Genomic DNA, 13430 nt, shown 5'->3' with positions numbered 1-13430 from the left:
AACGCCACTGCCTAACACCATTATTTCCTTTCAGTCTTCAAAGGGCCACCTAACTGCAGGATTTGTACTGGGGAGGGGGCAGGGAATGGGTTACTTTTGCATATGCAAGTAATCCACAAGGGTGGAAAGAACAGCAGAATCCCATGGAACAAACAGAACAAAAATCAGGAGTGGGAAACGGATAGCAGCACTTCAGAATCAGACCATGGAACACCAGAAATGGAATATAAAACTTTTATTGATGACTCTTAATGCTGACTCGACACGGCACCGCGTTTCGGCTCAATTGTTCCTGCCTCAGGAGTCTCTTGATAATATATGATGTAAATATAAACAATCACTATTAAGTCAGACATAAAAGACTGTATCGCAAAAAAAAGGGGTCTTAAAAAAGACTGTTTTAAAGTTCCAGAAATGTCAAAATTGTGCAGTCAGGTTTGTCAGCAACACAAGGTTTTGAGCAAGCTGACAACGTACGGGTTTGAGATTTCTGGAACTTTAATACGGTTTTTTAAAGACCTCCTCTTTTTTTGTAATGCAATCTTTTATGACTGACTTAATAGTGATTGTTTATACTTTCATTATACATTATGAAGAGACTCCTGAGGTAGGCACGTTTGAGCCGAAACGTGCTGCCGTGTTAAGTCAACATTGAGTCATCAATAAAAGTGTTGTATTCCATCATTGGTGTTCCACGGTCTGATTCTGAAGTGTATCAGTTTCCCACTCCTGTTTTTTGTTTTTAGTTTTGCACATTCCATGATAGTAAAGAACCTCATTCTTAAACCAGGGTATGGAGAGTATGATCTCAATCTCTCAAATTTACTACTACTGCTTGCAGTAGTATCTGCATTGTACCAAGAGACCTTCCACCTGGAGTTCGCAGGATGTAAAATGTATATGGTGCAAAATAGAGGCAAAGTTACCCAAGCAGTGATCAGCTCAATGGCCTAGTGTAAAGAACCAGGGGCAGCAGAAGGATACCAGAAGAAACCAAAACACTAGTATGGTGGACAAAGAAATTTATTGGACAGACATTTAGACATTGTACCCCTGATGCAGATGTTTGCTGAAACATGTCAGCATCAGGTATGTCCCAACTGACTTCTCTTGGCCCACCATACTGGTGTTTGGTTTTCTTCTGGTATCCTTCTGCTGCCCCTGGTTTTTCATCACTGTAAAATGTATAGATAACCTATCAAAATGTGCCTGGAAGTTGCTTTTAATTGACCTATGGCACCCAATATTCCAAGAAATATGTCTGTATCTTTCCATTGTGTTTTCTTGGTCTTTGACTGCATTTCTCGATACCTGAGGATCTTATCTTGTAGAGTTTGGGGGGTAGGGTTGTGAAGTGTGGTAGGGGGTTATTCCTATGGGATTTGTACTCCTTTTGGCAATGGGGGGGGGGGGGGGGGGGTTCTGCAGGGTCTGTACTTTAATGTGCCTTGACTTCCAATCAGCTGTCACCTTTGTTACCTTTGACTTTTGTGAACAGTAAGGGGGAGGAGGAAATAAAGCCCAAAATATCAGAAACCAAAAGACCCAGAAAAGGTCTGAATTATAGGGGATTTGTTTCGGCTAGGGAATTATCTATTTTAAATCCAGCCCTTCCACGTATAGCACTGCCAGTGGGGGGGGGGGGGGGGGGGGGTGCTGTTTCACTATCACATTTTCAATAGTAAGGGACAGCCAAGCTCTGCAGGATTCCAGCGAACCTACACAATATTGAAGCACCTCTTCCCACCCCCCACCCCCACCCACTGGCACCAATGCAGTTGGAGGATTCCCACTCAGTTTCGATAGAACAGTACATATGAGGCCATCTAGGCTTTCATTTCAATCCCCACACCAGGTTCCCTCCCTAATTTTTCCAATTTCTTATTGTCAAGGATCTTCATTTCCATTTCTCCAGAGTACATTTCAGTGTGTATTAAGAAAACTTCAGAAATGGGAAAGAATCGCTGTAAGAAACAATGCCTCATTGTTTTTTGGGTAAATATCAGGGTTTATTTTGGTGGACAGATAAAAAGCCACCCAGCCTCTCGACCTGTCAAGGGAGAGAAAATGAGGACTGAGAATCACAGAGGGGGTGTGTAGGTGGACAGCTGAGGGGTAGAGAGAAAACCAGGCCAACTACAAATTCTGTGGGATTAAAGTAAAATACTATGTGTAGAATGTTACAAACTGAGGGTGAATAGTCAGCAAAAAGTCTATCATCGTTCTTGTAAAACCAGGCATTTTTTTCCCCTCCAGTAAAATCAGTTTAAAGTGAAAATGTAGGGCCCGTCAATTCACATTACCAAATCCATTCCAACAGTTTAACTGTAGTGTTTATGGGGCAGAGTCTGTGAGAGATTCTGACTTCAGAAACATAGCGGGAAATGTTCAAGAAGGACTGCACAGAGTACCCAATATCCCCCCTTCCCAGTCTGCCCCAAAGAAAACATTTTGATACTGTTTTATCTCTGGAGTTATATGGGAAAGAGCCTTACTGCCAAACAAGAACATTCTTGTGGTGTGCCATCTGTATGAAGGGCTTGCTACCTTTCATGGTGATCCTTCCGGAACTGTCTTGGTGATTGTAAGTGTTCTGATACCTGTCCTTTGCCTTTTTCCCCCCTCCCCCCTCCTTTAGCAACCAGGTTCCAGGTGATGTCTGTGTGGAAGTTTGTAGCTAGCGAAGACCAAACAGCGTGTGCAATGGTTACCAATATCTGAGCCATTTGCTTAAGGGTGCCTGGGCAATGAATGGAGAACTGAATCGGCAAGCGCACGTCCAGGTTCTGCCACGTGAAGTAAATCTGCCGACTGCAAAGGCTTTGTGGGAGATTTAATAGAAACATTGCCTAGTTGCCAATTAAACCAGCTTGTACCCAGGAAATCCTAACTCTAAGGGTGTGTTTGATGTGAAGCTATGCCAAAGGCTGAAATGACATATCCAAGGTTTTGGGTTACTCTTCTTCCTTATTTGATTCTGCATATGACTGGATGCTTGGGTCGGCCTGGTCTTCTTCATCTGCAAAACAAGCAAAAGAACAGTAGAAGGGGAAGAGTTAACAGACAAGAAACCCATGATCACTGGCACTGTAAATAGCTGAGGGAGAACTGATCAGTGGTCAAGGAAACTGGAAAGCAGCATCGCCCTTTACTGTACTCAGAAAAGCTGGCAAGTCCCCAGGATCCCTCTCCAGCTCTGCTCAGTTGATGGGGAAAAGACACCTGTTCAGTTAGCTAAACAGCTGTGTTGCAGGCTGAAGCTTTCCTGGCTTTACCCCATTTCATTCATAGGCTTGTGGTTCCACCACACCTAGCAGTGTGATAGCAATTCAGGTTCTAGCAGCTGCCTGGGATCATATCTTCCTTAGGGCCTCCAGTCATCGGGTCGGACAATCTGCCAGGGGAGTTGCTGCCTAGCTGCCATTGGTGGACCATCCTACACAGGGCGATTTACCAACCCAAAAAGGGCAGGGCCGGCGGAACGCGGTAAGCAGGGTATGCATGGTAGGGGGCGCCAACATTCAAGGGGTGCCAGACACTGCCATGCTTACCCATGCGCTACGCTCCACTGGCCACTGCCGCTGCACACTACAGCCCTCCCAATACCTACCTCGATCCTTGACGGCCGCCCTGGTGTAGTGGCCTCTGCGGCTGCAGGGGCAGGAAAGAATCCCACTCTTTCCCACCCTCTGCCTCTACTCCGTTCCTGCTTTGCTCTTCTGTGCCACGGGTGACGACGCTGTATTTTTAAAATGGCTGCAGAGGCTTCCAGCGGCAGTCTCGCACAACTGCCGCCGAAGTCTCGGCAGCCATTTTGAAAATATGGTGGTGCCACCTGCAGCACAGAAGAGCAAAGCAGGGACGGAGTAGAGGCAGAGGGCAGGAAAGAGTGGGATTCTTTCCTGCCGCACAGAAGAGCACAGAAGAGCAAAGCAGCAAAGCAAAGTCTGATGTAAGTAACCTACGTAGGTTACTTATGTCAGATGAGGGCGGGCCAGGAGCAAAGGAAGGGACCGTCCTTCTTTGTTTATTTTGTACAGCGCTGCGTAACCCTAGTAGTGCTCTAGAAATGTTAAGTAGTAGTAGTAGTAAGTCCGAAGAGGCGTTCAGCTGTTGTTGCCGGTGCAGCGCCTTCACTCGGAGGTGAGAGGCGCTGCGAGGGCCCTGTGGCAGACGGAGGGGGGCAGGTGGAGCGGCGGCGGCGACGACCTCAGGGGGGGTGGCAGGGGTGGGGCCACAGGGGCGGAGGATGGCGGGGAAGCTGTCATTTCAAGGAAGGGAGGAGGAAGGGAGGGAGGGGGGCCGGAGCTGCATAAAAGTTCTGATTTCAATGCAGGGGGGAGCGGCGGCGACCTCGGGCTGGGGGGGGCAAGGCTGTCAATAAAGGACGTGTTTGGTTTTTTTTTTAAACGTCTTTGGCATGCGCAGAGCAGCCAGCATAATGCTTGGCTGCTCTGCGCATGCTCTACTGGCCGATTATTCGACGGTTTTACGAAGTGTTAGAGAATGCAAGTGAGCTGCAACGAGCAGCCCATTTGCATTCCCTTTCCTTCATGCATAGCTGTTCCCTACCGATTCGCTATGGAATTCGGTAGGGAAAGGCTCTAACGATGAATTTAGTGCATCCCCCCCTCAGTGGCTAAAGTGTGTACATAGTTTTTACAAGATATGCACTTTCAACTCCAGGAAAAAGAAACAGGAGGAGGATGGGGGCAAAGCATGCGAGAAGATGTGTTCATTTTTCTTCCTACTGATAGGGCTACCTGTTTCTTCTGTTCTTAGCTCCCCTCTCATGAAAGCAGTGCACTGGCACTGAAGCAAATTACCAACTCCGCTGTTTTCCCGCACAATTGGGCTGCTTTAATAAGCTGCATGTGGGTGCTTTTGAACAGTGTGGCGACTTTTTGGCCTGTTTCCGTCTCCATCTCCTATTAGTCAAATTTGGTGTTGGAATGAGGCTTGGTGCATCTCAAGCCTCATTCTGGCTCCAAATTTGACCAATAGGAGGGTGAGGTAGGTGATGAGGTCATCAGCTGATGACTCATCATCAGCCCTGCGAGAGACAGCAGCACCGGCGAGCAGTGACCATATGGGATTGGAGCAGGAGAAGAGCAATGAGCAAGCATAGCTTGTCGCAGCAGTGACCACGGTGAAGTTCCAGTGAGTAAGAGAAGAGCCTCAAAGAGCATAAGAGTGAGAGAGCCTTCAAATGAGAATGATGCACTTCCTATTACAGTTCACCCAAGGGTATGTGCCCTAGATGAATCATCAGCCTTATGCCCCCACCTCATGCTGTTCATAGTCCAGTATCTATCTTTCCCTTTCCTAATCCCCAACATGTCTCCAGCATTCCTCTCCGATGTTCTTCCCTTCCCCTTAAGTGTCCAGCATCCCCCCTTCTCCCCCATAATCGGTCAACTCTTCTCCCCAGGTGTCCAGCATCTCCCCTCTGTTCCCTTGCCCCTGCTAGCACTGCTGACAAAACTCTGTCACAACCCTACCTGAACCGAAACTGGAATGGAGCTTACATATTAAGAGAAAGGAAACTGCAGCGGTGGACCTTTGACCGTCCGCATGTGCGTGGGTTCAAGGCTTGCTGCACTCTGCCTCCTCCAGCATCCTGTTGGAAGGGGCAGGATTTGGCAGGCCTCAAGCACATGTAGATGGTCAAAGTCCAATTGCTAACAACAACTTTAAAAGGCTGATTTTCCAGCTGTGCTGACACTGCTCTCCCCCTCCCCCCTTCAAAGCCTACCACCCTAGGTGGAAGCCTAGTCTGCCTAGGGGTAGGGCTGGCCCTGCTTCTAACAAGTGAGACTTGGCATCTCTTGTTGCTCTTGAATTACTCTCATTCCCCCCTTCCCCCTTCCAATTAGCATGACAGCACTCATTTCTAACACCTCTTACAGCAGTGATGAGAAGGTATTCTGGTGACATTCCATTTATCCAGTGTGTTTGGGGGCGGGGAAAGGTCTTTGCTAAACCAATCACTTTGTCAGGTGTTGAGCGTTTGCTCTTTACGCCTCCAGGCCAGTGTGGATACCTACAGTGCCCTTCCTCTTCTGTTTCCAGCTCATTGTCATCATGCAAAGATGGTTCCTGTTCTGCTTTTAGCTGTTGAATGATTCCTCTGTTAGCATCTTCCAGGGCCTGAGGATAATAATAAAAAACTGTGAGACCTCCACGGTTATATTGTTACAACATTTTGTTCCCCCACACAGAAGTCAAGGACAACTGGCAAACTGAGGCTTCTGGTGCGGTGCCCACCCAATTCAGAATTGCTAGTCTTAGATACAACTCTGCAAAAATGCATGAAAGGGGCAGGCTTGAATAATCTCAGGTTTGTCCCCTGCTGAGAAAAGACTATTTTTTAAGGCAGGGGCATAGCCAGACACACAGTTTTGTGCGGGTCTGAGCCCAAAGCGAGCGGGTACGAGAACCCCACCCCCTGTCCAGCATCTCTCCCTCCTTTCCACCCCCCCAGGTGATTGGGGGTCTCAATCCCCACCCCGCTACCTTTTAAGTCCTTTAGTTCCTTACTGGCAGTGAGCAGTGACTCATATCTGCTGCTTGCATCAGCCCTGAGACTTCCCCCTGATACAACTGGTGTCAGAAACAGGAAGTTGCATCAGAGGAAAGGCGTGGGGCTAGCGCGAGCAGCGGGTATGAGTCACTAATCGCTGCTGGCGAAGAACTGAAGGATTTAAAAGGTAGCAGTGGGTTGGGGGAGAGGATGTAAGATACCCCTGATCACCTGGGGAGAAGGGGAGGGAGAAATGCCAGGAGTCTTCAGCTGGTGGGGTTTGAGGATTGAAGAAATAGCAGCATGGTTATGGATCAAGGGATGTTGTTAAAGGTGAAGGCCGACCAAACTAACAGACATGACTGTACTTAGAATGGTATGTTCACATGAGTTCAGGAAACAGAACATGAGGTAATAGATAAAGTAGCAGGGAGTTTTTGGCTGAAGAACATAAGAGAGAAAGATGATAAGCGAAAAGAATGAAGTAATGTAGGCTTTGTGTAGAAACAGTATATAAGTAGCAGCATGATTAGTAAATGTTTGAGACAGTCTCAGCCAATACTTTTGTATAGCAGAACTGTACTCCTATGAGAAAATGTATTTTAATTCTGTATACTCTATTGGTAAGTTAATAAATTACTTTTCACATACGTGGCCTGGTCTTTTATCATTCCAATCTTTTCTCGAGGTATGTATGATTATTGGGATGGTGGTAAAAAGTCCTAAATGGACCTAAAACTCCTAAATGGAGTGGAGGAGTGGCCTAGTGGTTAGAGCACCAGTCTTGCAATCCAGAGGTGGTCGGTTCAAATCCCACTGCTGCTCCTTGTGATCTTGGGCAAGTCACTTAACCCTCCATTGCCTCGGGTACAAACTTAGATTGTCAGCCCTCCTGGGACAGAGAAATATCCAGAGAGTACTACTGAAAAAGGTGGGAGCAAAATCCAAATGAGATTCTGTTGCTACTATTTGAGATTCTACATGGAATGTTGCTATTCCACTAGCAACATTCCATGTAGAAGCCTGCCCTTGCAGATCAGCCGCACAGGCTTCTGTTTCTGTGAGTCTGACGTCCTGCACTTAGGGCAGGCCTCTACATGGAATGTTGCTAGTGGAGGAGTAGCCTAGTTAGTGCAGTGGAACATTGAACGTTGCTACTATTTGAGATTCTACATGGAATGTTGCTAGTGGAGGAGTGGCCTAGTGGTTAGAACACTGGTCTTGCAATCCAGAGGTGGCCAGTTCAAATCCCACTGCTGCTCCTTGTGATCTTGGGCAAGTCACTTAACCCTCCATTGCCTCAGGTACAAACTTAGATTGTGAGCCCTCCTGGGACAGAGAAATATCCAGAGTACCTGAACATAACTCACCTTGAGCTATTACTGAAAAAGGTGTGAGCAAAATCTAATTAAATAAATCTTAATTACAGGATCCCTGCCAACCACACCACAGTTGTGCCACTGCTAGGTGGGCCTGAGTTTAGCCCCATCCATGGCTACGCCACTATTTTAAGGGTGGCTTTAGTCTATTCTAGATTTATTCCACTAATGAGATTAATTTAAAACAAACATGCAACAGCATTCTCAGGCAGGGATGACAGACACTTTTATTAAATTACTGGTAGTTCATGGTCAGAGCTGTGAGGTTTTTGGGCTGCTGCAGTCCCTTTCTCTAACACAAACACCAATCAACAGTTAAATGTTTGGAAAAATTGGAAATCTGGGTATTAGGCATGAAATTTCCATGAATTCTGTATCTCCAATTCCCATCTGTTTTGGGGCATAGGTTGTATGTGAGGAAAAGTGAGAACTAAACTGGGTTCCTTGCCCCACTAGAGCCGCTGTTGTGAAAAAGGAAGTGTTATTGGAGGGGAACACAGTTCTGGATTTATCAAAATCTTTGTGGAACCTAGAAACTGACAGTAGACAAAGACCCTGAAGTCTGTCTAACCCAGCCAGTCTCATTCCTGATGCAGTGCATAGAACCCAGTGGAACTTCTGTGACACTGCTTATTACACAATGAGTCTTGGGACTGCCAGCTGCCCTGGGGAGAAAGAAGGCAAGGGAGGAAGTGACCAGCAGTAGGTTAGAAGTCAATTGCTCACTGTCTTACAAACCCAGCAAAGCTCTACCTCAATCTCATCTTTCACACCTGCTTGACTGGGAAGGGGGGCACCTTTGCCCACTATCCACAGTATTGTTAATAAGTATAGCCTTGGCCTCATTTGCCCCAAAGACTGGTTTTGTCCTTCTTCTCTAGAAAGGTCAGAGGTCCTAGAAAAGGCACCCGATAACAAAACAACCTGAGGGAGCTTCATTAAAAAGTCAAAACACACTTCACTCCAGCACATCAACCAGCTAATTCCTGACATATTCTGCAGATAGATGGTTTGTGGGGATTTCTTTTCGCTATGGTTCATTGGTTTCAGTAGAAGGTTTAAATACCACTAAGCATTTTTGTAGTACTACTAAATATACACAGCACTGTACAGAGAGAGAGAGAGAGAGAGAGAGATCTTGCATTGTAAAGCCTTATCATCTAGTTAAGATAGATACAGAGACAAGAGAAATTATTACTTTGTGAGCCCCACGACCCATCTGTATCTCTTTTGTCTAAATTAATTTACCAGTAAAGTGTGTTCTCTGTAGCCAAGCAAGGGGGATATAAGCACACTATGGGGCAATTCTATAACTAGGCACCTCCACTGAGGTGCCCCAAACATGCATGGTAAGAGCTTATTCTAAAATGGTGCCCAGATCCATTATAGAATACTAGTGTTGGGGTCATGTGATAACCAGCATGCGAGCATGACCTGTTCTGCTGAAGCTCCTTACCCTTTCCCTGCTAATTTGCTATTTTAAAGTATCCAATCATCAATTTTTTTTAACCTGTACTGAGTAGAAAGTGCATCAGAGGGTACAGGGCAAAGGTTGGAGCTGTTTCTTGGAGGCACGGAGGGTTTATTTTGTATTATTTTATTCTCCCTATTGTATGTTCTAGTTCTCTTCTAATCTGGTGTGAATACTTATCTTTCCTGTCATTATTGGAGTTCCTTTCTTTTCTTAACAAATTTTAGATTATACACTGCTCTGTTCTGCCTCTGCAGCTACAGTGGTCTAGAAAATTTTAATAATAATAATATGTCAAGTAAGTCAAGGAAAGGCTTGTGTTGCCAAGACGATGATGGTGGCAGACAAAGGACAACTGGTACTCCAGACTGCCCCAATTTGACTGCCCCTATCGGACCGACCGTTCACTTGTCTATTAGATTGTAAGCTCTTTGAGCAGGGACTGTCTCTCTATGTTAAATTGTACAGCACTGTTTAACCCTAGTAGCGCTCTAGAAATGTTAAGTAGTAGTAGTAGTAGTAGTACTCATAATGTCGGAGGAGATGGCTCATCATCTTACCCAGTGTGTGAAAGCAATTTTAGAGGACAAAATGTCTCAACTCTAGTACACATTGCATGAGATGAAAGAAACAATGACGGTGCAGGCAGGCAGAATTAGTGAAGCTGACAGGCAGGCAGAATTAGTGAAGTGAAGCTGAACACCGACTTACTGCTCAGTAAATGGAACTGAGCAGCCTAAGTGAGCAGATGCAAACATTGAGAGCACATCATACCAAGCTGGAAGAAAGACTGAATGAACAACAAGATTGTAGCTGTAGGAATAATATACGGCTGGTGGGTCTCTCAGAAGATATTGTAGATAAAGATCTACTTTCCATATGTGATAAAGAGCTTCCAAGCAGCCTCGGTCTGTCAGCTAGCAGATCTCATTATCAGGTGGAGTGCACACATCGCCTTGGCCTGAGAGCTCAAGAGAATGGAAGGCTCAGAGTGGAAGCTAGAAGAATGGTCTAAGGTTTGGCAATTAAAATTCAATGCGAAGAAATGCAAAGTGATGCACTTAGGAAGTAGAAATTCATGGGAGACGTATGTGTTAGGCGGGGAGAGTCTGATAGGTACGGACGGAGAGAGGGATCTTGGGGTGATAGTATCTGAGGATTTGAAGGCGAAGAAACAGTGTGACAAGGCGGTGGCCGTAGCTAGAAGGTTGTTAGGCTGTATAAAGAGAGGTGTGACCAGCAGAAGAAAGGGGGTGTTGATGCCCCTGTATAAGTCGTTGGTGAGGCCCCACCTGGAGTATTGTGTTCAGTTTTGGAGGCCGTATCTTGTTAAGGATGTAAAAAGAATTGAAGCGGTGCAAAGAAAAGCTACGAGAATGGTATGGGATTTGCGTTACAAGATGTATGAGGAGAGACTTGCTGAACTAAACATGTATACTCTGGAGGAAAGGAGAAACAGGGGTGATATGATACAGATGTTCAAATATTTGAAAGGTATTAATCCGCAAACGAACCTTTTCCGGAGATGGGAAGGTGGTAGAACGAGAGGACATGAAATGAGATTGAAGGGGGGCAGACTCAAGAAAAATGTCAGGAAGTATTTTTTCACGGAGAGAGTAGTGGATGCTTGGAATGCCCTCCCGCGGGAGGTGGTGGAAATGAAAACGGTAACGGAATTCAAACATGCGTGGGATAAGCATAAAGGAATCCTTTGCCGAAGGAATGGATCCTCAGGAGCTTAGTCAAGATCGGGAGGCGGGGCTGGTGGTTGGGAGGCAGGGATAGGGCTGGGCAAACTTATACGGTCTGTACCAGAGCTGGTGGTGGGAAGCGGGACTGGTGGTTGGGAGGCGGGGATAGTGCTGGACAGACTTGTACGGTCTGTGCCAGAGCCGGTGGTTGGGAGGCAGGGCTGGTGGTGGGGAGGTGAGGATAGTGCTGGGCAGACTTATACGGTCTGTGCCTGTGCCAGAGCCGGTGGTTGGGAGGTGGGGCTGGTGGTTGGGAGGCGGGGATAGTGCGGGGCAGACTTATACGGTCTGTGCCCTGAAGAGCACAGGTACAAATCAAAGTAGGGTATACACAAAAAGCAGCAAATATGAGTTATCTTGTTGGGCAGACTGGATGGACCGTGCAGGTCTTTTTCTGCCGTCATCTACTATGTTACTATGTTACTATGATAGCGTGTTTTATTAACTACGTGGACAAAGCCCTTGTCTTGCGTGCATATCAGGCAGTGCAACAGATAGAGCTCGTAGGTCACAAAATTATGATATTTGAGGACTTTTCAGATCAAGTATCAGCACGCTGATGAGTTGTGGTACCATATTGCTTGCAACTGGTGAATCGAGGTATCTGTTTTGTATGCAGCCTGAGTCAAGACATTCCATAATGGCTCGGTGAAGCAATATGATTCAGTACAAGCATTGAAGGACTTCATACAGTCTCTTGGGGATGGTAATGTGCAGCCGAATCCTGGGCAGTGAATGTTTTCAAAGTGAGAGTTTTGCTTTAGCCCTCTGGTCACCTTGGATTGTTGTCTACAGTCTTGCTACATAGGACATGCCTGGAAGGCTCAATGGACTACAGTTAGTGTTTTCTAGTGAACCAGCCCACTTTCCTGCTACAGGGGCCATTCTACCACTTTGTCTATAAGAGGGTGGCTATCACATAGCAATTAGTGCCTCGTTTTTCTTCTATATCAACTGATAAGGGGCATTCCAACCTCTTGTGGTAAGGACCACATATTGGACACGATCACAACAGTTGATGACTGAAACTGTGAATGCAATGTAGTTCATCTTGGGGTTGATGCATGTCTTTATGAGTGTAGGTGAGATTTGTTACCATAAATGTTTGGGAGTATTCCTCAAACTGCTCTCACCTGCGGTGCTCCCGCCCTCTACATGGACCTGGGTCATAGAATGACCAGGGCGGCTGAAAGCTCCACAGCTGGAAGATGAGCTATTGCATGTGAGATTATGTACATCTTGGACCAGATGCCTTACAGTGTTGCTGTAAGGCAGTTTTTGTGTCCCTCTGTATCTCTGGGGCTGCAGGGCATATTGCCAATTGGATTTCAGAGCTTTATATATTGTGTTTCACTGATGGACATGATCAATGAAACATATGTGTTTGATGCAATTCTCCTCATTGCGTTACTATGTCTGCTGATGAGAAATGTATTATCTTCTTTTCCTTATCAGTCTTAGTCGATATCATTATGCATGCTACTTTTATGCGCATATGAAGAGCGTGCTTGTCAACATTATTGATGGTTGTATGGTTTGCTATTGTAATGGTGGTTGGGGGAGTTATGTGGTAATCAGTGATGTATATATGGTGAGGGGGTTTTCTATTAGTGGGGTGGTTCTGCTATGAATGGATATTGTGTGTGTGTAAAAGGGGGTTAAGAGGAGAATACATGAAGGTTGGGGATGGGTAGGTGGGGACTTTATTCTGGCAAGGGATTGATGATAGTTTTTTGGGAATGGATATTCAGGGGGCTATTTATATGGCAGTGTGGGGGACAGGTTGGCAAAGGACAAGGTTGGGGATGAGGCTGGGGCCCTACATCCTCTATTACAATTGATAGGTGGGTGCAGGCGGAGGAGTCTTCTTAGGGTCTATGGGTTAAAATATAATACTATCTTTGAATGTCAATGGTATCATTCACTGATTAAGAGTACAAAAATCCTCAATTATCTTAAGCAGAGGAAAACTGATATAGCACTGCTACAAGAAGCTCACCTATCTGAAGTGGAACATCTGAAACTGTGTAGGAACTGGGTAGGGGACGTAATAGCTTCCATATTTTAATGGCCATCAACCAGCAGTGGCTATCTTAATTGGGAAGGGGTTAGAATGGAAATTATATAGAGCGATAAAAGATCCCCAGGATAGAACGGTGGTGGCTTTGGGGAAGGTCTTGGGTACAACATATCTCTTTTGTAGTTTATATGCCCCTAATGTATACAATCACAAGTTTTTTTTCTCAAGTTGTGGTCACAGTAGTCCAATATCAGGAATATCAGCCGATTATAGGTGGGAATTTTAA

General features: G+C 45.8%; 1 protein-coding gene across 2 annotated transcripts in view; it reads right to left on the bottom strand.

Moving 5' to 3' along the window:
- Positions 1-2027: 2027 nt before the first annotated feature.
- TTC25 (tetratricopeptide repeat domain 25) overlaps positions 2028-13430 on the bottom strand; it is a 63259-nt gene continuing 51856 nt past the window's right edge. Inside the window, exons 11-13 of one of the 2 annotated variants that reach the window (XR_003943996.1) lie at positions 6048-6150; positions 2601-3019; positions 2028-2570 (exon numbers count right to left, since the gene is read on the bottom strand). Coding sequence is in view for 1 of the 2 variants with exons in the window: in XM_030221119.1 (XP_030076979.1) it covers positions 2955-3019; positions 6048-6150 (168 nt within the window). In the remaining variant the exon portion in view is untranslated. Of the gene's footprint in view, positions 3020-6047; positions 6151-13430 lie in introns of both variants that reach the window. The other variant, XM_030221119.1, reaches the window with a different exon arrangement.

This window comes from Microcaecilia unicolor, chromosome 12 (assembly GCF_901765095.1).
Source record: "Microcaecilia unicolor chromosome 12, aMicUni1.1, whole genome shotgun sequence".
Classification (NCBI taxonomy): domain Eukaryota; kingdom Metazoa; phylum Chordata; class Amphibia; order Gymnophiona; family Siphonopidae; genus Microcaecilia; species Microcaecilia unicolor.
This window is presented reverse-complemented; position numbering and strand designations above follow the sequence as displayed.